At 41.2% G+C, this 26,684-nt stretch overlaps 2 protein-coding genes across 3 annotated transcripts in view; one reads left to right on the plus strand and one right to left on the minus strand.

Moving 5' to 3' along the window:
* The first annotated feature begins 7,205 nt into the window (after positions 1-7,205).
* ALG11 (ALG11 alpha-1,2-mannosyltransferase) lies at positions 7,206-24,203 on the plus strand. Of its 2 annotated transcripts, XR_016388711.1 has the most exons (5): positions 7,206-7,308; positions 12,380-12,610; positions 16,151-17,082; positions 18,667-18,757; positions 20,072-20,180. XR_016388711.1 is itself a non-coding variant. In XM_022574754.2 (4 exons), the coding sequence occupies exons 1-4, from the start codon at positions 7,265-7,267 to the stop codon at positions 20,341-20,343; spliced, it is 1,479 nt and encodes a 492-aa protein (XP_022430462.2). In that variant the 5' UTR covers positions 7,206-7,264; the 3' UTR covers positions 20,344-24,203. The 2 variants fall into 2 exon arrangements, 1 of the variants encoding a protein (XP_022430462.2); XM_022574754.2 differs by lacking the exon at positions 18,667-18,757 and having other exon boundaries at positions 20,072-24,203.
* NEK5 (NIMA related kinase 5) overlaps positions 21,375-26,684 on the minus strand; it is a 67,045-nt gene continuing 61,735 nt past the window's right edge. Inside the window, 1 exon segment of the mRNA XM_089899623.1 lies at positions 21,375-25,476. Coding sequence (XP_089755749.1) covers positions 25,215-25,476 — 262 coding nt within the window. The 3' untranslated portion in view covers positions 21,375-25,214.

Here is a 26,684-nt window from a genome sequence, read left to right on the forward strand (position 1 = left end):
GTGTCTCAAGGCTGCTGTCCCATGCTCAAACTCTCCACTCTCGGGCATAAAGTCCGAACTCCTGACCTGAAAAACAGGGCCTTTCATAATCACTTTTCAAGCCACTCACAGCCTCCCAAATGCATCCTTCCATTCCCATCCTTGGACCTTTGCACATGCTGGTCTCTGCCGGCAACGTCCTTCTTTCCATTCTACTGTGTGTCCAGCCAACGCCCACTCCTCCTCCAAGACCTCACTCCTGCACTACCTCCTCCGAAGTTCTTTCTGCATCCTTCCCTCCCTCTCTGCCTCCCTCCCTCCCAGGAGAAGGCTATCACTTGATCACTCTCGTCTATGAGTGCTGCACTGTGAGGACACCTCTGTTCCAGCCCCTGTGTCTGCTGGCTCCAAGAGCACAGGGCTGACCTCTGTTCATCTCTGCATCCCTCTGCTTGGCCCAGCACGAGGCGAACAGAAGGTGCTCCATAATGTTCATGTACTGAAGGCTAAAGGCCAGGTCATGGGCCCCCTCCCTTTCTGGGAGGGTCACTGATGCCCCACAGAGAGGCCTCTGAAGAGAAAACCAGGTGAAGGGATCATGTTCTAATTCATTTATTCGAGATCAAGTGGTCACCTATTATGTGCTGTGGAGAGTATTTTTTAAATGATACTAACCTGGTACTCACTTTCAAGAAGCACAGAGTTGCAAAGAAAAGCTCTATTCAAAGCTATATTGCAAAGAAAAGTTTAATCAAAGCAGGTGGTATGACCAATTGTCAAGTAAGTCTGGAAGAAAATACACATCTGAGAAAGTAAGAAAGGCCAAGCTGGGACTCAATCCCAGATCTCTTACCAGCTGTAGGACTTCAGGCAAGTTACAGTTTCCCCAACTGTAAAGGTGATGAACACTGACCTCGTGTTGTACCTCTTCCCCTCCTTCCCTCTGCTCCTGCCACTCTGGCTTTCTTACTGTTTCTCAAACATTCAGGTCACTCCTGACATAGGAGCTTGACACCCTCTGGTTCCTCAACCTACAACACTTGCCCCCAAATCTGAGTCATTCGGGTCTCCATGCAAATGCCACCTCCTCCGAGAAGAATTCCCTGACCACCTGCTTCAAAGAGTATCTCCACTCCCACGTCATCCTAATGCCCCTACCCTGATTCATGCACTTCACAGCACTCCTCAGCACCAGAAATAACACTATTTGTTTACTCTTTTTTTTTTTCTTCTGTATCTCCTTCTAGGATACAAATTCCTTGAAGGCAGGGTCTTAGTCTCAGCTGGATCCCCAGTGCTTAGAATGCCTGGCACATAGTAGATACAGGCACACCTCGGTTTATTACTCTTCACAGATAATACGTTTTTTAATAAATCAAAGGTTTGTGGCAACCCTGCATCGAGCAAGTCTATCAGCACCATTATTCCAACAGCGTCCACTGACTTTGTGTCTCTGTGCCTCATTTTGGTAATTCTTACAATATTTCAAACTTTCTCATTATTATTCTATTTGTTATGGTGATCTGTGATCTTCGATGTTACTATTATAATTATGTGGGGGCACCACAAACTGCCCCCATATAAGATGATGAACTTAGTTGATAAAATGTGTGTGTTGACTGCTCCACCAACCAGCAGTTCAGAGCAAGGGCCTAACTTTCTACAATTCTATGAAGCCTAAGAGAGGTGAGGAAGCCGCGGAACAAAAGTTTGAAGCTAGCAGAGGTTGGTTCATGAAGTTGAAGGAAAGAAGCCGTCTCCATAACATAAAAGTGCAAAGTAAAGCAGCAAGTGCTGATGTAGAAGCTGCAGCACGTTGTCCACAAGATCTAGCCAAGATAATGAACAAAGGTGGCTACACTAAACCACAGAGTTTCAATGTAGACAAAACAGCCTTCTACTGGAAAATGCCATCTAGGACTTTTGCAAATAGAAATAAGTCAATGCCTGGCCTCAAAACTTCAAAGGACAGGCTGACTCTCTTGTTAGAGGCTAATGTAGCTGGTGATTTTAAGTTGAAGCCAGTGCCCTTCTGAAAATCCTAGGGCCTTTACGAATTACGCTAAATCTACTTGTGCTCTACAAATGAAACAAGGCCTACGTGACAGCACATCTGTCTACATGTTTTACTGAATATTTTAAGCCCACATTTGAGACATACTGCTCAGAAAAAAAGGATTCCTTTGGAAATATTACTGCTCATTGACAATGCACCTGGTCACCCAAGAGCTCTGATGAGCACGTACTGGGTTGGCTAAAAAGTTCATTCGTGTTTTCTGTAAGATGTTATGGAAAAACCCGAACGAACTTTTTGGCCAACCCAATACAAGGCGATTCATATTGTTTTCATGCCCGCTAACAAAAAAATCCATTCCGCAGCTCATGGATCAAGGAGTCACTTCGACTTTCAAATCTTATTATTTAAGAAATATGTTTTTGTTTTTGTTTTTGTTTTGCGGTACGCGGGCTTCTCACTGCTGTGGCCTCTCCCGTTGCGGAGCACAGGCTCTGGACGCACAGGCTCAGCGGCCATGGCTCACAGGCCCAGCTGCTCCGCAGCCTGTGGGATCTTCCCGGACTGGGACACGAACCCGCGTCCCCTGCATCGGCAGGCGGACTCTCAACCACTGCGCCACCAGAGAAGCCCAAGAAATACGTTTTGTAAAGCTATAGCTGCCATAGATAGTGACTCCTCTGATGGATCTGGGCAAAGTCAATTGAAAACCTGGAAAGGAGTCACCATTCTAGATGCCATTAAGAACATTCCTGATTCATGGGAAGAGGTCAATGTATCAACATTAACAGGAGTTTGGAAGAAATTGATTCCAACCCTCATGACCTTGAGGGGTTCAAGTGGAGGAAATAACTGCAGATGTGGTGGAAAAGCAAGAGAACTAGAATTAGAAGTGTAGCCTGAAGAAGTAACTGAACTGCTGCAATCTCATGATAAACGTTCATCGATGAGGAGTTGCTTCTTACGGATGAGCAAAAAAGTGGTTTGCTCATACATGGAATGTACTCTTGGTGAAGATTGTCGAAATGACAAAAAAAGATTCAGAATATTACATAAACTTTACCAAACTAGTTGATAAAACAGTGGCAGGGTTTGAGAGGATTGACTCCCATTATGAAAGAAGTTCTACTGTGGGTAAAATGCTATCAAACAGCATTGCGGGCTTCCCTGGTGGTGCAGTGGTTAAGAATCTGCCTGCCAATGCAGGGGACATGGGTTCAAACCCTGGTCCGGGAAAATCCCACATGCCGCAGAGCAACCAAGCCCGTGTGCTGCGACTACTGAGCCTGTGGGCCACAACTACTGAAGCCCGTGTGCCTAGAGCCCGTGCTCCGAAACAAGAGAAGCCACTGAAACGATAAGCCCACGCACTGCAACAAAGAGTAGTCCCCTGCTCACCACAACTAGAGAAGGCCCGCGAGCAGCAACGAATACCTGACGCAGCCAAAAATAAATAAATAAATAAATAAAGTTTATAAAGAAAAAAAAAAACAGCATTGCATGCTACAGAGAAATCACTCACGAGAGGAAGAGTCAATCGATGTGGCAAACTTTTTTTTTTTTTAAGATTTTTTTTGATGTGGACCATTTTAAAGTCTTTACTGAATTTGTTACAACATTACTTCTGTTTCATGTTCTTTGGTCGCGAGGCACATAGGATCTTAGCTCCCCGACCAGGGATTGAAACCACACCCCCTGCATTGGAAGGCAAAGTCTTAACCACTGGACCACAGGGAAGTCCCAATGTGGCAAATTTCACTGCTGTCTTATTTTAAGAAATTGCAGCAGTCACCCCTACCTTCAGCAACCACCACGTGATCAGTCAGCAGCCATCCACAATGAGGTATTGACCGAAGGTGAGGGGGTGGGGTGAGGTGGGGGGATGGGGGGGAGTCAGCATATATACGATTTTAGTGAAGGGGAGATGCATGCAATCAAGCATACCTTTTGGCAGAAGGTTGCTGCTAGTCACGAGGAGCAGAGGTCTCCATTAATGATTTTAGTGCTTTTCTAGATATGAGAAGATACAAGAAATTGGGCTCATAAAATCTCTTGAAAATATCTAACTACCTGAAGGCCTGTTCTGCCAGTTTTTCCCAAAGCACAGAGTACCTCATTCCTGATCTCCTGCCTCGGCCCTTAACTCCTTTCAGGGTGTGCTGAAGGTCAGTAACTGCAGTGGCCAGTGACTTCATTCTTGTAGAACCACGTGGTGAGTGACAATTCTTAGTTGGTAGTGGCAAGACCCACCACTGGCAAAAAGATTACAACTCACTGAAGGCTCAGATGATGGTTAGCATTTTTTAGCAATAAAGTTATTTTTAAATTAAGATATGTACATTTTCTTTTAGACATGATGCTATTGGACACTTTATAGACTGCAGTACAGTGTAAACATAACTTTTATATGCACTGGGAAACCAAAAAATGCCTGTTTGCTTTACTGTGATGGTCTGGAATTGAACCCACAGTATCTCCAAGGTATGCCTGTACTAAAAAAATTATTGAATACATGGTGATGACAAGAAAATACCTACATCAAAAGGTTTTGTGAGGATTAACTGAGTGTACCTGGAGGAATATAAAGTGCTTCAATACAGTGTCCAGCACATAGTAAGCTCAATAATGTTGGCTAATACCATTATCAAAGGAATCCAGAAGAGGGTGAGGTGTGGCATGAGCAGAGGCAGTTACACAGTGTCAAGAAGAGGCAGGTCTTGAGCTTGATCTGGAAAGATAAGGATTTTTCTGCTGGGCAGAGAGATGGGGGCACGGCAGGGGGCTGGAAGAATCTCCTCTTCCATACAAGCTGCCCCTCCCTCACAGGTGCTCTCCCAGCTCCTCCATTAAATGCAGAGTCATCCCACGAAGAATCATCTACTGACCAGCCTCTCTCTGTCCATCCATTAATCCATTTATCTTTCACTTCAACGCCACCAGGGCCTAGATGAATTTCACCCCAAAAAGGCACACAATAATGTTGTCGAATTGATTTCTGAAATCTGTAGAAAAGGCACAGGCTACTCTTCAGACCAGCAATCCTGGCCTGGGGACCTATCCTAGAGAAATACTCAAAGGTCAGCATGAAAAATCACATACAAGGATGTCCACTACAGTATGGCTTGTGAGGGGGTCAAAACAGAAGCAACCCGAATGTCCACCCGTGAGAAAAGAATGAATACACTATGGTGCATCCACACTGTGCAGAGGTGAAACTAAGTAACACAGATGCTTATGTACCAGCATGAAAAATCTCCAAAATATATTGCTAAATTGGGGGGAAAAAAAAGGTTGGAGGGGGACTTCTCTGGTAGTCCAGTGGGTAAGACTCCGTGCTCCCAAGGCAGGGGCCCAGGTCCCATCCCTGGTTGGGGAACTAGATCCCACATGCATGCCACAACTAAGAAGTCTGCATGCCACAACTAAATAAAAAAAGATCCCGCGTGCTGCAACTAAGGCCCGGCGCAGCCAAAATAAATTAAATAAATAAAAATAACAACAACAACAAAAAAGGTTGGAGGTTGGAGAATACACACTACGTGATCTCATTTATGTAAAACAAGCAAATATTCTAAAACCACACACAAAAGAACCTAAAGATTTCTCTGGAGATATAGATAAGCATTAACACGATAGATAACATGTTAACACCACTGTGCGTTTCAAAACTGTGCCTGAAAAATATCAAGTTTTCAATGAGCATTTGCTGAATGAATGAAGACGTATGTACATGAGCAGAAAAAGACTGGAAAATGGATCTGCTTTTCGTGCTAAATATTTCTGTACTATTTGCATTTTAAGAGGCCGCACTAATGTATTACTTGCATGATTTAAATGAACTCAAAATAGTTCTTCAAAAACAAACAAAAAAAACAAACAACCGTTGCAGGACCTGGATAGATCATAAAGGGGTCTATGCACCAACTCTTGAATAACTTTTCAAGGTAGCTAATTTAATCGTACTGACCAATCAGGGATCTTACACAGCAACTCAACTCTCACTTTACCTCTCCAGCATCAAACTTCTCAACAGCAGACGAACAGAAAAGTGGTGCGTTTTAAACTGCTCTGAAAAACAGTTAATAGCATGCCCTTCCTAAAGGGTGTTCTAACAAACCACGCGCCGGGCCTCCCCCGCGCACACCAAGGAACCCAGTAAGGACCGCGGACGGGCGCGAAAGGTCGTCCAGGCAGGTGTGCGCACACAGAGCCCCGGCAAGGAAACTCACTCTCCGACTTGCCTTTTCACGATCTGTAATCTGTCTCTCCTGCTGAGGCTTCATCTCCCGGAGGAACTAATTTCTTCTGTGATGCAGCCCAGAGCCCAAGGTCACCTGGTCAGGGGAGGAGAAGCGCGATGTTAAAACCCCGGGAGAAGAAGAGCGCGCAGTGGATGGTACCCTCGTGGTTTGGTTCTAACCCAAACCGACACCTGCATTTCAGACGAGGAGTCGTCAGCCCTCATCACACCTGCTAATTCAAACTTGCGCGCCACTGCGCCCCAGAGGGGAGGGTGGGCCGGGAACCCTCACCCACACCCGGAGACGGGCCTGCCGGTGCCCGAGAGTCCTCGGCCGAGCTGAAACGCAGGCGAGGCGGACCCGTCCCCCCTCCCGGGTCTCCGCTACCTCACGGGCCGGTGCGCAGAGGTCTTCAGCCTCGGGCGTGCGCCGGAGAGAAAAGGAGGGAGGGCGAGCCGCGTAGACCAGGGCGGGGGATGCAGATCCCAAGGCTCGACCACCGCCGGCTGGGAAGGTGCGGCGTGGCGAGGGCCGGCTTCGGGTCCGCTCTGCGCAGCTCCCTCTGGAGCGCCGCGCCTGGCTCCAGGGCGCCGCGGGTCCGAAATGCCACAGCAGCTGCGGGAGTGAACTCCGCACTTGGAAAATCGATCTGAGACGCGCATGAGCCTCCCATTGGTCTCCAACGGGCAGCAGGCTCTAGACTGGGGGCGGGGGCGCCAGAGCGGGGTCTTCAGTGGGGGAGGGGGCCGAGGGCGGGAGCGCCGGCTGTCCATCACAGGCCACGCCCTCCCCATGCCCAACGCCCCTTGTGGCTCCGCCCATGGGGGGCCGGGCCAAAGTACGCCACGCCGAAAACTTCTCCACCCCCGCGGGAGATTCTATTGGCTGGAAGGCCGTGTGAAGCTACTACCAGCAACCAATTGAAATGCACAATCGCCCCTGTGTGGGCGGGGGTGACCGTACGTTTCCTCAGGAGCCAATAGAGAAGAGGAACAACGAAGCGCTTCCCGAGATCGTGGGTCAGCAGAAGATGGCGGTCGCCGCAAGTGGTTGGTACTTGGGCGAATTATTGAGGTGAGGAGCGGGTGGTGTGGGCTCGCAGGCGTTTTCTGTGCCGCAGTTGTATTTGTCCTCCCAGTGCGACTAATGCTTGAGACTAATTAGAGAATTAGACTAATGCTAACTCCTTGTCACGAATCTAAGCTATTTTCTCAAGGCCAGTGACCGTTTCCTCTCCCTTTGGGGTCTTCTAGATAGACAAAGAGGCTGCGTTAAAGACTCAGTTTACCGCGTTTTCTTTCCCTGCCCCACTGCTGGCTGAGGGCTCGAGTTTCCCTCCCGGCTTTAGCTTTTTCTTTCTCTTATTCGCACTCCTATTCGTCTGTCATAAGTTATTCGCATTCATTCCTCATTTTCCTTTATGGTTGAGCCACGAATCATTTTCCAATCTATCATGTTCTTTTTGGTGAAGAAGAAGCCGGGTCTTCCTTTTTCTTGTCTTAGTTTGTCTTCTTTCACTCACCAGAACTGTCATTGTTAGCATATGTCATTTAAATGTCAAGTTTATGTTGAATCCTCTTCTTGATTTTCCATTGATTTTTTTCTGATTGATGTAAGAATAGTTAAATAAAATATTTCTACCTTGTCGTCATTGCATAGGTAATACGTTGTTTCTTGTAAAAAAGTTAGGAAATAAATGAGCAAAACAGAAGTCTCCAGGAATGCTACCATCCAGAGATAACTATTGTTAACATTTTGGTGAAAAAACTCCCAGACCTTTTTTCCACGTTTGTTGTTGTAATACTACTTATTTTACATGTGTTGACTTACACTAGTAAAACAGAAGACATAGTATATTCTACCTACACAGCTCTTTTAACACCTACATATTTTTGTTCAGGTTGAAATTTTATCATTAATACGATAGCATCCTGAATAGCAGTGTATATGTATTCTCTCCAAAATTCAGGTATTATTTCTTCATTATTGCCCCCTCTACTTCAAGTTCTGTAATGATTATTTAAATCATTGGAACAGGAAAGTATTTTCAGAGCGTTCATATTCTTCCCTGCCATTTGAAATATCCCGAACTCCCTGCTTTGCACATAATAATGACTAAATAAAAGTTTGCTGAATGGAATGATTCACTGTTGATTACAGTTACCTTTTCAAAGTCTTGTGTTTAAATATGAGTAAATATTTAATGGCACACATTTTAGTTATATTTAAACAAATTCTAAAATGGTTAATTTTGATGTGCAAGTACTGTAGGATGTTTAATAAATTTCTTTATAGAACCTGTAGGTGTATCTTTGAAACTAACAGACTCAAAACAAAGGACTGGCTCAATTTTAGTCATTAATATGATTTTTTTCCCTGATTTTCAGTTGAATAGATCAGTTTGAAAATCCTATCACATTTATTTTCCCACTTAAGTCATTTGAAGGAAATGTCATAAAAATCTTTGGATTCTGTGAGTCAGCTACATTTTAAATTAAACAGACTTTTTGTCTTGTCCTGGGAAAGCTAACTATCCAAGATAATACGGCTTTTATGAACTGATATATTCCAAACATTAAGTGGCCAATCTTACCACTTCTGTCAAGCTCTCTTCATCCTTTACAGCAGTGGTTCTTAAAGTGTGGTCCATAGACCCCTGCAAATCCCCAAGACCCTTTCAGTGGGTCCTCAAGGTCAAAATTATTTTTATAATAATGTTGGGATAACGTTTGCCTCTTTCATTTTGTTGACATTTGCACTGATAGTGCAAAAGTAATGGTGGATAAAACTGTTACTTAGCACAAATCAAGGCAGTGACATCAAACTGTACTAGTAGTCATTGTGTTTCACCTCCATGCACTTGCTAAAGCCAGTTTTTCTTAAGAATGTCCTTGATGAAGCAGTAAAAATTATTAATTTTCTTAAATCTCAACCCTTGAGTACATATCTTTTTTTGTTTGTTTGTTTATGTTTTTGTTTTTGCGGCACGCGGGCCCTCTCACTGTTGTGGCCTCTCCCATTGTGGAGCACAGGCTCTGGACGCGCTGGCTCAGCAGCCATGGCTCACGGGCCCAGCCGCTCTGCAGCATGTGGGATCTTCCCAGACCCGGGCACGAACCCGTGTCCCCTGCATCGGCAGGCGGACTCTCAACCACTGCGCCACCAGGGAAGCCCGAGTACATATCTTTTTAATATTCTGTATGACAAAATGGGGGGAACACATAAAGCACTTCGACATACCGAAGTAAAATGATTATCTCAAGGAAAACCTCTAGTATGATTGTCTACATTGCAAGTTGAATTAGACACCTACTTTTTACAGGACACAGTTTTTATTTGAAAGACCGACTGACAGACAAACTGACTTGGGTATTTAGTAGATATTTTCTTGAAAATGAATGATTGACCCTGTCACTTCAAAGAAAACAAGTGACTGGGAATTCCCTGGCAGTCCAGTGGTTAGAACTCTGCGCATCCACCGCAGGGGCCACAGGTTCAATCCCTGGTCGGGGATCCCGGAAGCTGTGTGTGCGGCCAAAAAAAAACAGAAACAAAGAAAACAAGTGACAGAATTTGTTGCTAATGATAAAGTTTGAGTTTTCAAGTGAAAGTTAGAATTTTGGGAAACTTGTATCTGCCATTCTGACCTTGACCATTTTCCAATACTTAAGAGATATTTTCTGATGAGATGGGTAGTAATCTTAACAAATGTGATTTTGGGGTATTGTATAAAGAAATGTGTCAACATTTGGAAACTCTCCATTACTCGTGAACCAATATTGCCCAAATAAGTCACAGTGTTACAAAATCACACATACAGAAAAGTTCCATTCAAAGGGCAAGATAAACCAATAGATTTCAGTGTAACAGAGCATGGAAAGGGCATTGTTAGGGTTTCAGATTCCATGTTGCAATTGACTGTTAAGAAATTGCCACTTGTCTAATTTGGTATAGTATTACAGAAGAGTATTAGTAGCCAGAATAGGCCATTTAAAAATACTCCTCTCTTTTCCTGCTACATATGTGAGTGAGCCTGGGTTTTATTTGTATACTTGAACCAGAACAACGTATCGTTACAGATTGAATGCAGAAGCACATATGAGAAGCCACTGTTTTCTGTTAAGCCAGACATTGAAAACAGTGACACCCTCCTTACTACTGTTTTTGGTTTAGAAAACATAAGTTTTTTAAAATAAAAATATGTTTATGTTATATAATGGATTTCTTTCTTTAATGGATTCATAATTTTTAAAAAGTTTCTCATTTTTAATGTCTAATATGTTAAATATTGGTAGATATTATCAGTGTAACAGTGGTTCTCAGTCAGAGGTGATTTTGCCCCTGCAGGACATTTGGCAGTGTCTCAAGATATTTTTGATTGTCCTGTTTGGGAGGATGCTCCTGGCATCCAGTGTGTCAAGACCAGGGATGCAGTTAAACATTCTCTAATGCACACAACAAAGAATTATCTGGTCCAAAATGTCAGTAGTGCTGTGGTTGAGAAACCTGATGTAAACAAAAACTGGATGGAGTCCTCAGCAGTTTTTAAGATTTATAAAGGTGTCCTGAGACCAAATCATCAAGTAATGGACTTGTTCACAATAGGAAATCCCGCATGAGAAATTTATTTCAAAACTAAATATCAATAAAATATTTATTCCTCTAAAGAATTTGTATGTTTTCTACTTAGGGACAATGAAAACCATGTAACTACACAGAATATCCCCCTATTTGGTTTGGTCACTAAGCAGCCCAGAACCCAATCTGCTGTTCACTACTGTGTACAAATTTAGAGCCTGCATCTCTGTGCCCTCCACCCCTGTCTCCACTCCCCTCCCCACGCCCCAACATACTTTAACCATATACGTTCCCTGGTCTTGACTTTTCATTATTTAAGTTTTAGTATTTTATTGTTTTTATGTCTTGTAGGCCCCTCAAATCCTTTATAAAGGGTAGGCAGCGTATTAAAAAAAATTGTTAGGTACCAGCTATATTAGCCAACCCTATAAGAAAACCATACCTTGAAAAAACAATTTACTATAATTTAAGAGACATCTGAGGAGAAACTAACACACCATTGTAAAGCAATTATACTCCAGTAAAGATGTTAAAAAAAAAATTCTTACACACATGAAGTACTGTTTCATAAGGTTGTGAGAAAGCCAAGATAACGGTTTCTATTATTAAAAGTCTTGCATTTCGGTATGACACATTTGTCGTATAGAAACACCGCCCCCCCCCCAAATAAAGACATCTGAGGATGTAATAAAATTTTGTATTCAGTCAACAAATGTTTTTTGACTGCCTTCTCAGCCAGGTATGATGCTAGGCATTAGGATATGGTGGTGAACAGGTCTGGGTCCTTTGCAGAGCCTCAGTCGACCTGGCAGTAATAGAGAACCTTGCAGCAGTGACTGTGGGAGTGAGGCACATGGGAAGACAGTGGTTTCAGGGTCATGTAAAGAGATCAGATGCAAAACTCAGAATTGAACTGGAAAAATCTAAGCTCCATTCCCCTTTCCTCAAAAATTTTTCTACTTGGGAGTTCCCTGGCCATCCAGCGATTAAGACTCTGAGCTTCCACTGCAGGAGTAAGGGTTCAATCCCTGGTTGGGGAACTAAGATCCCACAAGCCACATGGCAAGGCCAAAAAAAAAAAGAAAAAGGAAAAAAATTCTGCTTGAGGCAAAGTGAGATAATAAAGATGATTTAGTGTCTCACCAAACTTTTAGCTGTGGAATATTGACTATGGAATATTTCTTTGGATTACATATTGTCATTTTGAGGGTCAGATGCCTTTCCCAGTCATATCTTGTTTAGGTTAATAATTAAATTTATTTTAATCCCTTAACACATATACTGAGTTAGGAGAAAGGTGGCTCAACATTGATTTTTACTGCTGATTAAAAAGAAAAAGTACGTTGAATTGCCAACATGCTGTGTAATTAAAGGGGACCTGCACTTTTGACATTAGATATTTTGTAGCATTAGAATTTTAATAACAGTATTTTGTTAGACTCACAAGCTATAAAAATTTTCTTTGCTGCTAATATATAAAGCAGTTATGTGAAAGTAGACTTTAATTTGTAGCCTTTTTAAAATGGGCATTATATCCATTTTCACCCCCCTTTCCCTCTCATTTCAGGTTTTTTTATTCATTATTCTTCCCTGGGCTAATTGTATGTGGAGTTTTATGTGTGTGTCTACTCATTGTCCTTTGGGGAATCCGACTGCTGCTACAGAGAAAGAAAAAGTCGGGCTCAGCTAGCAAAACTGGGAAAAATCGAACGGTGATTGCATTTTTCCATCCCTACTGCAACGCTGGCGGAGGAGGAGAAAGAGTGTTATGGTGTGCCTTAAGGGCTCTTCAGAAAAAGTAGGTATGCATCTTTCTTAACAATTTGGTATATTGTTACTATTTTTGTAAAAAATCATTACCCGGAATGTATCTTTCTCTAGTCATAGCCAGGGATTCCTTTTTTAAACTATTCTTCAGTAAGGAAACACTGCTCATATGCCAACCTGTCTTACAATATGCTACTGCATTTTACTTGATATGATAAAGAAACAGAAAGGGGAAGTATCTGCCCTTTCATGGCATAATTTAGTGGGGATAACTTGAGAGAGTATGTGGAGAAGAGATTGAATAATAAACAGAAATATACCAAGTACTGTGAAGCACTTTAAACCTGAATACTTTCAGTCAATGGTGGCACACAGGAAATAATCTCTGAAAGCATCTATTTGATTCTGATTTTGATATCATTATCATTTGGATAGTCTTAAGTAAGTTACCATGTTAGAAAGAATTTGGTGTTACACATCTTTTAATGTTCTAGGCTTCCTTCTCCCCACCCCTATCCCACAAGAAAAGAAAAGGCACAGCAAAATACAGGTTTCATTATTGTTTCATTATATGAGGAAAACTATTATCCTTCCATGGCGACCCTACTTCCTGGCACACGCCCTTCATTCAGTTTCAGAGTCTTCCCATGTAATGCCCGTAGCTCTGCATTTCTACATTCTTGGCCCTTCTTGGCTTCCAGCCACCATCCCTGTGTATCCTCTGCCATCTCCCATAACTGCCTAAATCCAGAGAATTTTCTTAAATCCCAGCTTAATTCCCACCTCCTTGAAGCCTTCCTACTGTAGTCCATACTGTTCTTTTCTTCTCATAACACTGTGCATTAGCCTTGTCTCTAGATTACCCTTGAGGGCAGTGGTCAAGTTTCATGATATCTGTATTCGTACTCCCCAGCAACCCCTATTACTCCTCTACCTGACTGATGAGAAAAAAAAATCCAAATAATTAGTATGACGTAGAAGATACGTTTTCATCTTGCTCCTGCCACATTTTGTTTCTCATCCCTCCCATCCCCTCACACATACTTTGCTCCAGCATACTGACCTAGGGGCATCACGCCCTCTCAAAATTCCTTGCCTTTCCATCTAGTGTTCCTTTTTTTCTGAAATAACCTTTTTCTCCTTAGGTAAGTCCTACAAGTCTTTCCTGACTCAGCATAAGCTACAGTACACTTTTCATTCAATCTCCCTATATTTGGGGAGTGGGGGAAGCAGGGAGGACCTACTATGTATTGGGTTGGCCAAAAAGTTCGTTCGGGTTTCTCTGTAACATCTTGTGAAAACCCCGAACCAACTTTTTGGCCAACCAATATCAAGCAGTATTCTAAGGGGTTGAATTTAAATGGTGAACAAGATAGATCAAGTCCCTCTTATGGACCTTAGATTTCAGTTGAGAGAGAGACAAGGTAATAAACGGAAAATATCAAATGGTGAGAAGTGTTATATAAGAAATTCAAATAGGGTAATATGAGAGTGACCCCACCCTTTAGACTGAGTAAATTAGGTACAATCTCTGAGGAAATAGCACAACTAAATTCTGACCGACAAAAATAGCTGACGTTTACTGACCTTTTACTGTCTGCCGGGCGTGGTTTGAAGTGTTTCACATGGGTTAGGTGACTCAGTCCTCATTACAACCTAGCGAGGTGGTTACTGTACTGTTATCCTCATTTGACAGACAGGGGAACTGAGTTCCTAGAGCCCATGTTCTAAACATAGGCTTTCCTGCTCGCCTTATGAAAAGACAGTGAGGGTGAGAAAAGAATTCAAAGCAGAGGGAGCAACTGCTGCAAGTCCCCTAAGACTGGAAGGAGCCTGGCTTGTTCAGAGAAGGGAATCCAGTTTGGCTGAACCCTGCTGAGCAAGTGAGAGAGTTGGGGGGCAGGGGGGTTCCAGAGGGAGGCGGCGCCCAGTACGCAGGGCTTGAGCGAGCAGGGTGAGAAGTTTAGACTTTATTCCAAGTGCTGTGGAAAACCATATGAGGGTTTTTTTTTTTTTTTTTTTTTGCGGTACGCGGGCCTCTCACTGCTGTGGCCTCTCCCGTTGCGGAGCACAGGCTCTGGACGCGCAGGCTCAGCGGCCATGGCTCATGGGCCCAGCCGCTCCGCGGCATGTGGGATCTTCCCGGACCGGGGCACGAACCCGTGTCCCCTGCATTGGCAGGCGGACGCTCAACCACTGCGCCACCAGGGAAGCCCCCATATGAGGGTTTTTAAACAGAGATATTCTGCTTATCTACTGCTGCTTGATAAACCACCCCAAACTGAACGGCTTAAAACAAAAATTTATTATTATTTCTCAGAGTTTCGAAGTTGACAGGCCCTGTTTGGAATCCTTCACGCTCAAACTGTTGCAGTTAGATGGCAGCTGGGGCTGGAGTTGTCGGAAGGCTTCTTCCCTCACAGATCTGGTTCCTGGCCTGGAATGACTGGGTCAGGCATCTCTGTCACCAAGCAGCTTCTCCGTGTGACTAGCTTGGGCTTGCACACAACATGGCGGTCTCAGGATAGCAGGACTTCTTACATGACAGCTGTCTCCCCTTAGAGTGAAGTAGAAAGGTGCCAGTCTCTTAGAGCCTGGGTCCAGAAATTGGCACAATGTCACTTTTGCCATATTCTATTGGTAAAAGCAGTCAAGAGCCCACTGTTACTCCAGGGGAGGGGACATAGATCCACCTCTCAACGGGAAAAGTGTCAAAGATTTTGTGGCCATCTTTAAGCTGCCATAGATGACCATCCTTTTTACATTTTAAAAGGCTCAATCTAGTTGCTGGGAGGGGGGCTAGGGAGGAGTGATTAGATGCTCATCCTTTAGACATCACAGCATCCTGGGGTCTTCATCAGTACACAGCACATTATTTGTTTATATATCTGTTCTCTCCACTGGACTGAGCTCCTTGAGGATAAAGACTCTCCACCATCCCTTATTCTGTAGAACCTAGTAGCTCACACTAGGTAAGTTAATAAATGTTCTATATGACTCAGAGAATAATTATAAACACAGCCAGAGTGAGGCCAAAGTGTTAAAATCATAAGAATGTACTTTTCCATATTTCCATTATAATTATATCTAATTGAGATGCAGGCACAAGGTTAGCTTAAAACCTTTGTGCATTTCTCAGATTAAAAACACTAATGCTTTAGCATTTATGATCCTATCTAAAGATACCTTTAGTGAATTGTAACTCTTGTTTATGAATATTTTATTAATATTTCATTACCATTATAATGCTGAGAAAGTTGTCAAAATTTTTGAATACTTCTTAAAAATGAAAATGTCTCATTTATAAATCAGTAATTTTGTTGATGTCTGCTGGAGGGAAAGTCTTAGTGGAGGGAAAAGCAAAGAACTAGAAGTCTCCTTTGGAGGACTGACATTTTAGTTGTAGGGCAGTGGAAGACCCAGGAGGGAGTGGAGTCAGTAAAAAACAGTGGAAAACATTTTTTTAGTCTAAAAATAAGCTGCTTTATGATTGTGAGAAAATAATTATCTACAACCTAAACTGATTTTAACCTAAACTAATGAAATTCTTAACTGTTACATTCTGTTTTAGGTATCCTGAAGCAGTTTATGTTGTTTATACTGGTGATGCTGATGTCAGTGGTCAACAGATACTGGAAGGTGCTTTCAGAAGATTTAACATCAGATTAACGTGCCCAGTGAAGTTTGTTTTATTAAGGAAGCGCTACCTTGTGGAAGATTCACTCTATCCTCATTTCACACTGCTGGGCCAAAGTCTGGGATCCATTTTTCTTGGCTGGGAAGCTCTGATGCAGTGTGTTCCCGATGTTTACATCGATTCTATGGGCTATGCTTTCACGCTTCCTCTGTTTAGGTATTTAGGCCGTTGCCGAGTTGGAAGCTATGTTCATTATCCCACCATCAGCACGGACATGCTCTCTGTAGTGAAGAATCAAAATGTCAGATTTAACAATGCAGCCTTCATCACCAGGAATCCTTTTCTCAGCAAAGTAAAGCTTATCTACTACTATCTATTTGCTTTTATATATGGGCTTGCTGGTTCTTGCAGTGATGTAGTCATGGTCAATTCTACTTGGACGCTAAACCATATTCTCTCACTGTGGAAGGTTGGGAATTGCACTAATGTTGTTTATCCACCTTGTGATGTGCAGACATTTCTGGACATTCCCTTACACAAGGAGAAGACAACCTCAGGACATTTACTGGTTTCGATTGGCCAGTTCAGGCCTGAAAAGAATCATCCTTTGCAGATCAGAGCCTTTGCTAAATTGCTGAATAAAAAGGAGGCTGAGTCACTTCCTCCACTTAAACTTGTCCTCATTGGAGGCTGTCGTAACCAAGACGATGAACTTAGGGTAAACCAACTGAGAAGGCTTTCTGAGGACCTAGGAGTTCAAGAAGACATGGAATTTAAAATAAACATTCCATTTGATGAATTAAAGAATTACTTGTCTGAAGCAACAGTTGGTCTGCATACCATGTGGAACGAGCATTTTGGGATTGGTGAGTTTGTCCTGTAAACAACTTGTTTGGTGCCATGAGATATACATATTAGGTGATTTTGATAAAATGATAATATTCCGGAAGTTTTCAGCAAGTCCTCAGTCTCTTCCCCGAGTCCACCACGTGTGCTTTCCTCATTTGAGACCCTGTAAAACATATAATCAATAATAATAGCTAATGTTTCTTGACCACTCACTGTGTGGCGGTCACTCTCAAGGTCTTTACAAGTATTATCTGATTTAACTCTCTCTGGAACGTCACTTAATAGGTATTATGATTATTTCCATTTTGTAAACTCAGACACAGAGAGGGTTTAGACCTTGCCTAAGTTCAGTCACACAGTAAGAGATAGAGCCCAGATTCAAATTCAGACAGCCTCTGCTCTTAACTGCTGTATTTTCTCTCCCCACCTAACCCCATCGATGTGCTGGTTCAGATTCCTGGGCCTCATGCTAATCCCACTGAGGAGCCACATCAGAATCTCTGGGTGGGCCCAGGTGGAGGTGTTTTGGGAAAGCCCCTTAGGTGATTCTGTTGTGCATCAAAGGCCGAGAACCCCTGTCTCCAGGTAGGCTCCTCAGAAGAACCTTTCAGTTCTTTTATTGATTGTGTGCTCATTACTGGAATGGCCTCAGGTGTTCAGTTTGGACAGCCTTGTGAATGGTGGTGGCTTTCGCCCACAGAGGCCTCCAAGAGCAGAGGCAGTGAGGGGCTGAGTTTCGAGCACGTGGAGTGGAATTGGCTGAGGGACGTGTGTGTGTCCAGCGGGCCTCGTACGTGTGAGTCTGGAGTGAGGAGAGGGAGCTGGCCCAGGAATACAAGCTGCAGAGTTGTCTGGGTGGGTACCGCAGCCCAGTGGGCGTGGATGTGCATGTGGACGGGGTGGCCTAAGGGGAGTCTGTAGAGCAACAGGAGGCCCGCAGTGCAAAAGGCTGAGAACAGTGAGAGGCCACAAGTTGGCAGAAGGGTAGCCAGTGAAGGAGAAGGAAGGAAACCAGGCAGAGTCATGGAAACCAAGGGAAGTGAGGGTTTAGGGAAGAAGGGAAAGGGCGACAGGTTCCAGTGCTGCCCAGATACTGGGCAAGATGAGGGCATGGGGGGTGACCTGGGCGAGAGCAGTGTCGACGGAGAAGTGGGCGTGGGTCACTGGTGGGGGGCGAGTGGAGCGCTGAGCGCAGCCCACGCGGGCCCTGAGTTACCTGTGAGAGGGAAGGAGAGACACGGGCCAGGGGTGGACTTGTGACCTGGAGAGCGCGCGTGTGTGTGTGTGTGTGTGTGTGTGTGTGTGTGTGTGTGTGTACACCCTCACAGAGACTTTGTTCTTACGAGTTTGAGCTAGCTTAAGGGCTGATAGGAAGGGGCCAGTAGAGAGGGAGAAGTAGAGGGAGAGGGTAAAATTGATTAGGTCAAAGTCTCCAAGAAAGTACAGAGGAACGGTATCCAGCCTAGAACAGAATATTATGGTGTAATCCATATTTTTCAAATAAGAGTTCAAATTAAAGCATTAGCAGAAAATTCTGTAGAGATTTCACCCGTGTTGCAGAAACAGTTGTTAATGATTTAACTTCTCTCCTGTGCATCTAGGATGATATCAGCCTGTACCATCCTTTGGAGAAGTAAGAAAACAGTAAACCAAATCATTTTCTGAAGGGCTTAGTTCTCCCTAGAAACATGGGTAAGAAAGGCTGGCTAGAATAATTTATATCCTAACCTACATCATTTGGCAGAAACTAATCAAAACTTTCATTTAGTTCAGCACTGCTATTGGGCGGCACACAGTTGTCTCAGATTTGCCAGAAATTCAGGCAGTAACAGAAGCACCAGCTTTACTTAGTGTGCCTCACGAAGATGGCTTACTTTTTTCCTGTTTTCTCCTAATGCTGTAATTTGAACATTTTGTTTTTGATACCTTTTTTTTCTAATTCAGGAATATTTTATATTTTCAAATTATTTAGGAATTCTTTAATTAGAAAAATAAAGGCAATGGGATTATCTTTCAGGTTCTAAAGGTACCCATGAATTAAATCACTCACATCCCCCTCTTAAAAAACACAACAAAACCTTAAATCACATTGCTGTTAAGTTTTCTTACAGTAAGAAATAAGACCAACCTGTGCTAGAGTACAAAAACCTGAAATTCTAAAAAAACAAAAAAAACCCGGAAATTCCGAGCATGAAAATAATTTATTGATTAGACATCTGGTTTATTCAAGCATAAGGCCTACCAAAGATAGAATTAACACAGCTCATGGAATAGGAAAAAAACCCCATCCAGCACCTGCTTTGTCTCAGATTTCCTGGGGACAAAATTTATGCATTCTGTACTACAGCCTCACCCTAAAGCATTCACATGTGCTTGATATTAACTTGAATAGGATGTGAGAAACTTTCTGTACACTCAACTTGGCAAGTGTCATTAGTGATGCAACTTTCAGAAACATTCTTAGGCACAAGAAATAGCGCTGCCTGCAGTGAGAGTCTTTGACAAAGAAAAGCGTATCATTAAATATAATCTTACAAATAGGAAGAAAAATATACACACTTTTGCCAATGGATTGCTTCACATATCAGGAAAAATGTCACAAGCAGAGATTTTCTTTCGATGAGATTAAAACACCGATACTCAACTTTTAATGTTTTTGATATCTTTTTTACCCCTTTTTATCTTTTAATATCCACTAGCTATCTACCATCTTGCTAATAACATTCTCTAGTCTTCTTTGCTTTATTATCTGCAGTATATTTACTTTTTATAGACTGTTCTTCTATCTACTTGTCTGTTTTAGTAAAGACAAGTAGCATTATTATGAAGCTTTGATGACTAAAAAACGTAAAATTATTTTCACCAGGGAAGTTAAACGAGTGCATTTGTAGACATACATTTACTTAAATCGCCCGTGAATCTTAAAATTTGTAAAGGGTTCTGCTCATCCTTGTTCTTATGAACACATTCAGAAACTTAAAAGACGACATGATTTCTGTTTCTTAGGAGTTGTTGAGTGTATGGCAGCCGGCACGATTGTCCTTGCACACAATTCAGGGGGCCCGAAGCTCGACATTGTCGTTCCTCACCAAGGCGAGAGAACTGGCTTTCTGGCTGAAAGTGAAGAAGACTACGCTGAGACTATGGCCCATATTCTTTCCATGTCTGCGGAAAAGAGACTCCAAATCAGGAACAATGCTCGTGCATCTGTAAGCAGATTCTCCGATCAGGAGTTTGAAGTGACATTCCTAACGTCTGTGGAAAAATTATTTCAGTAATTCCGTATCTGTACAAACTAGAGATATTTTATATAAAATGGTTAGATACCTTCATATGTTAATATTTTTCTAAACTCATTCCCTATTGTAATAAAGTTAGTCTAAGCAAGGCCCTCAGCAGTATGTATATAACCAAGGTATTTATTTCAGTGGAAACAGGCAAAATTACCTAAGTGGAAAAGGTAACCTTATATAGTTTAAATATAAAAATCTTAGACTAGTGTTTGGTCTCAAATTCTGAAAAATATGGGTCTGAAAGAAAAAAATGAACAATCTTAATTTTGGTATAATCCATATTTTTAAAATACTATTTATCAAATCACTTTACTTTAGAAATCAGGAAAGAGAATTTCCTTTTAGAAAAAAGGAAATATTGGGGAAAAAATGGGTGATTGATAATTGATTAGTACTTTAGAATTATTTTGACATTTTTGGAACACAGAAAAATTCTGGTACGTTTAAATTCAAGCAATATTGTGGATAAAATTTTTGAATCTATCTAATGATCCTCTTAAAAGAACAAAAACTTTAAGCAGAGTTAATCATGTTCTAAAAGCATGTAGTCAGAAGACAGGCTCACTGTGATTGCTCTATGTGTGTGCGTGGGCATGTAGAGACCAGGGTACTGCCAGTAATCCTTTCCATTAACTAGGTATTTGTGAAAATAGTTTTATGTTTAGTGCTATCAGTACATTTTTTGGACCTCTCATTATCCCTTAACATTTTCATGTCCCAGAGGCTATAAGTCAGCTTTTTGAAGTCATTCAAGAGGTCTGAGTCAGAACATCGCGGTAAGTTGTTTTTCTGATATTGAAGGTATAATTGGATCCATCCACATGGTCTCTGTAATCAGCATCATGCACTGTAAGATAGTGAGGTGGCATTTTGAAAAGAGCACTGGACTAGCAGTAGAATAGCTGGATCTGACCTCAGCTTCATCATTTACAAACATCTGACCTTTTGACACTAAAGCTGCTTCCTAATCGTTCTGAGTGTCAGCTTCTTTCTCTGTAACCTGGAGATGGTAATGGCTGTCCTCACTGCCTTTCATAGTTGTAAAGAAAACAGGGAACACAGAAAGTATGTGAAAGTACTTTGAAAATTATAAAAGTTACTTTAAAGGTAACAATATATAGTAAATGTCTTCTAGAATCCTATCTTTATCAATGCATTACGATCCTTTGTAGATTCTTGTTACTAAGCCAGTAACTAGGAATCAGTATAATTTAACAGGACTCCTATCCTGAATAACTAGCATGGAAAAGTGAATATATACATGTGCAAATATGGCTGTTGAGCCTATAACTTTTGACATTTTCTGCATACATAATCAGTTCCTTCTAGTTCAGTAAATTGACCTCCTTCACAGTCTGATACACCTCTGTGTTACGGGCATGTGAAAGAGGTACATTTTTCCTTTCCAGTCTCCTCTTGTCCATTCATCAATCCACCCAGCTTCGTTATCTGCTTCCAATTACATTATTGATTCGTCTGCAGGCCATTTTCTGTCATCAGATCAAAAAGCACCAAAACAGAGTCCCAGGATGTTCTGACACACCAGAGTAGCTTTGTGTTGGAGAGTATTCAATTTAGAAAAGAAAAACTGGTGGAAATTGGAGCTGGAAGGAGCCCTACAAATTCTCTAGTCCAATTTTCTCTTATTTTCAACTTTACAGACAGGAACAATTTAAAGAACTTTGATTCTGTCAGTATCACAAAGTTGTTTAATGACAAAATCAGGATTACCACCCGGGGGTTCTGACCCCCCAGCCTGGTGCTTTTTCTTATAGCTAGTCTTTGAAGTAAGATTCATTACCACTGTCCACTCACCTTACCCATCTACCCAAAGAAAATCACGGGACTGAAGATAAAGAAATTGAAATGGACAGAGCAAAAGTAGAGGATATAGGAAAGGAAGAAAGGACTCTGAAATTCCACAAAACATTTTTTAAGCTAATTTCTTCAAAATGATTTTCATTTATCACAAACCTATCATTAGAAATTTTGCATATATGTTTCCTTTCAGTGTTCCTAATGTGGTGTTAAATGTTTGTTTGTTTCTGAATACTTGATACCATGAAGAATGTCAAAGCAATATGTCAGCTACTGTCTGCCTGGAGAAATTGAGTGACTATTAATTCCTGGAAGACACTGCTTTTGAGTGGTCCAAACACGCTGTTTTGAACCTACAGCAGTGGTGATTCACATTCTTATTTCCAGTTGTGCATAACAAACTACATGTTACATGTTCTTTGTATAGTAATTATTTGTATCTAAATATGATTTAGATTTGATAGGTACAAAGTCTATATCTAAGTAAGATCTAAAGAAGTGGTTTTATTATCTTAGATACTTTTCCCAGTACAGTGCCTTTACACCCCTCATGTAGTCTCCCAATTCTGAATTATTTATTATCTACTGCTAATATTCCCAAGCTCCACATGCCAAGAATTTTTTTTAAAGAAAGAAAACAAGTTTTTAAAGGCAAAACAAAACTGTTTTGCCTCTTGTACCCAGGAATAGGTTGTCAGGTTTAATAGATTTTTTTAAATGAATATTATTTCAGACATATAAAATGCTACAGAGCTTCATACACTTTAATAATTTTCAGTGTATTTTACAAAGTCATATTCCAGACAAAAATATGAGATAGGTGCCAGTGATTATCAGTGCTTTCAGAATATTTGTGTATTTAATTATGTAAATGTGCCCTAGACTCCAGAACTATGATATGAATAAATAAATACGTGAAGGTGTGTCTGCTAAATGTGTCAGTGGGTACAATGAAAAAGTTACTTCCCACACTACTATATATAAAATAGATAACTAATAAGAACCTACTGTATAGCACAAGGAACTCGAGTACACTCAATACTCTTTGGTGACCTGTATGGGAAAAGAATCTAAAAAAGAGTGGATATATGTATATGTATAACTGATTCACTTTGCTGTACAGCAGAAACTAACAGAACATTGTAAATCAGCTATACTCCAATAAAAATTTTTTTAAAAATTTACTTCCATTAAACCACAACAAGAAGCTATGCAAATTACTAGAATCAAATTATGCCCATGTGATTTGCCCTACCTCACCCACTATTCCTCTTTCCCGACCCTAATTAAGGCCACCCTTGGCTTTGGAGAAGCATCAGTTCCAATACTCTAGTGCTATGTGCTCACTCGGATCATGCATAACTGTTACAAGACACTTAGAAGGGAGATTAAGGGTTGATAACTCTTCTTGGTACTATTTAAAGAATGATCAAGTTGATAGATATCATACATAGTTACCAAAACGCATGATTTTTCTAACAAAATTTATTCTAAAGACATATGCAGGTCTGATCAATAGTTTCAATTTAACAGATGTAGCCAAGCCTAAAACCAGAGTAAAGTAATCAGAACTGGGCCTCAAGAACATGATTAAGGTGACAGTGTGTGTAAGATAGGTAAGGTGAATTGGGCTGGAGCAGGTTGAAAAACCTTGCAGATACGCATACTTATCACATTGAATACTTCCTAATTTACAGCAAAGAACTCAAAATCTTAGAATGAATGATAAGGGTGGGTGGCTGTTACCTAAAGGAGATTTTAGCCAAGCATCTTGTTATTGGAGCAAACCTGATATGTTTACTCTTAAACACTGACCTTAAACATTCCTTTTTTTTTTTTTCCTGTATATAATTGATCTTTGGGATTTTTCAGGAACCACGTTTCATTTTCCATGCTTTCAGGTACTGTTTAGAATGAGGGTGATACCAGCAGATTCAGTGTCTGAACCAGATAATGTCCTGAAAGTAAATTAAACATGTATATACTGACCACTAAAAGAGCTGTAGAATTAAAGATGCTTCAATCCCTCAGGGTCATGTGTTACCTAGTTTGAAACTAACATAATGGTGAGAAATTGTTAAATATTCTTAGCCTCATGATGTGACCATACTGAGCCCTAAAAGAGTAGAATGTACTCTATACATCATGTTGGAAGAACAGCCCCTCAGACATCACCAGGAAAATAAAGATAGAAAAGACTGGACACATCCCAGTTAGGGAAATCTTGACCCTTACATGCCCCACATTTAATATTATACCAAATGTAAATGCTAAGCAGACCTTAGGAATAATTTGACCAACCACTCCTCATCTTTGTTTACTTGGTTCAGCAATGCATCAATGTGCCAACTTAGTTTTATTTTCATTATAGACCAGCTATTTCAGGCCGAATTCTACCACTTAGATATAACCACTCTTGTCCTTCATAGCAGCAGGTACAACAAGTATCTGCTAAGCTCCAGGCACATGTTCAACACTGGGATTGTTATAATTAATACAAAAAGTTTAAGTCTAGTTTCCTGCCTCAAAGGGCTTACAGTCTTAATGAGGAAATTGTATTAGTATTTACTTACTCAGTTAAGAAACATTGCTAGCATGGTGCTAAGCGCTATATATAAAAAGATCATCATAAGAAACAAAGACCAGATATAGTCCCTGCCTTCCAGAAGTTTATAGTCTATACACTTGAAACTATTAGAAAATAATTCAATGAAATATATTCACATTTTTGGGTGCATGTGGGGTGAGGGGAGCCACATTACTCTGCCAACCACACATATTATCTGAAAGATTTCTTAGCGTAAAAATATTAATTTTAAATAATTTTAAAATTATTATTTTAAAAAATTTAAATAATTTTAATTATTTAATTAAATTTTATTAATTTTAATTCAGAAGTTAGTCCTGTTGTCTAAATTGAGAAGAAAACTAATAAAGCCTTGGGATTACTGGAAAACCCTTACAATAAATGTATATTTATGACTGCTCCCAAAGAGACACTGTAATAGGTACTAGTTATTTAAGAAAAAGTTCAATGATCACACTTGTATATTTTCACTGGTGGTTGATGTTCCTGGGTCTTCATCAACAATACAAATTTTGTCATCAGATGGAGTAAAAATACTCTACAAACCCTCATTTAATTCTGCATATTTCTGTATGCCTATCCCCTCTTTCTTTTCAGCATCCTTAGAGGAACTGGAAACCTCTTCCCTTTTTTCTGCCTCTTTGGAAGTAGAGAGCTTTTCCAGGGATTCTACTACTTCATTTCTCAACTCATCTTCAGATTCTTCAAAATTTCTGAAATAATAAGCAGTAAAAAGTCAACTTTGGGATATCAAAACACAAATGAATACATGTGAAAATTAGTGTCCCTTCTCATGCCCCACCCCCACTTGACCAGTTTGAAAGTTGCTTTTCCACCCAGGTAATAAATTATCATATCAGTCTGGTTTCTCTAAGGATGATAAACAACCAATGTTGGGAGAATCAGTATTCTGTTTAGCTGGATTTGTGTGCAATAACTTTTATTATATTTATTAATATCCATCTACTCTTAGTTTAAAAGAAGAGGAGGGAAGAGAAAAAAAAGAAAAAAAATAATACAACGGCTGCCATATATTGAGCCCTTCCTATGTGCCAGTCACTCCCTGGAGCACTTTACACATACTATATTTCTTCTACTAATAACAACACTTGAGGTGGACATTATCATCATCCATTTATAAAGAAGCTGGGCTCAGAGAGGTTCAAAAAAAGTGCCCAAGGTCTCACAGCTCTTAACTATTAGGACCAGGAATTGAAATTGTGTCTAAGGCTGCAACACTGATGCTTTTAGAAAAGAAGAAGGGAAGAGACCAAGAAAACTATCTCAAAGATCACAGATATTTAAGGGGCAAAGGAAAGAAACCTAGGAGGAGCTGGTAGGAACCAAGAGTGTTCGTCATGGAAGCCAAGGGAGCAGAGAATTTCCAGAGAGAGGGAGCAGTCACATAAGATGAGGACTGAGAAATGATCATCGGACTCGGCAATTTCAAGGTAATAGATGACCTTTGCAGGAATATTTCAGAGTTCTCTGCAGCCGGAGCCATCAATATAGTGGATCAAGAAAGCTATGGGAGGTTTAAAAAAGTGATGACAATGAGCTAAAACTCCTCTGAGGGGAGCCCTGCTCTGAAAGGACAGTATTATCTCAAGAACATAAGGGGAATGGGGTTTTTTGGTGTTTTTCAAGATGGGAGAGATTTGGGCATGTTTATAAGCTGAGAGGAAGTAAGTAATAGATGTTGAAAATACAGGAGAAAGGCAGATTAATTGATAGCAACATGGTCACTGAGGAAAGGCTGGGACTTAGAGCACCTGTGTAAGGAGGCGCTTTCAACAGGAAGGGAGACTGCTTTCCTCTGAGAAGGAAGATAGGGAGGGAGAAGGAGTCAAGGACGCATGTGTAAAAAATTCATGGATCTACACAAGAGGTAATTCCACCTACAAAACACCCCCTCTGTGAA

The sequence above is a fragment of the Delphinapterus leucas genome, chromosome 18, assembly GCF_059928025.1.
Source record: "Delphinapterus leucas isolate spDelLeu-1000000601 "Yukka" chromosome 18, BTC_Dleu_Yukka2, whole genome shotgun sequence".
NCBI classification, from domain to species: domain Eukaryota; kingdom Metazoa; phylum Chordata; class Mammalia; order Artiodactyla; family Monodontidae; genus Delphinapterus; species Delphinapterus leucas.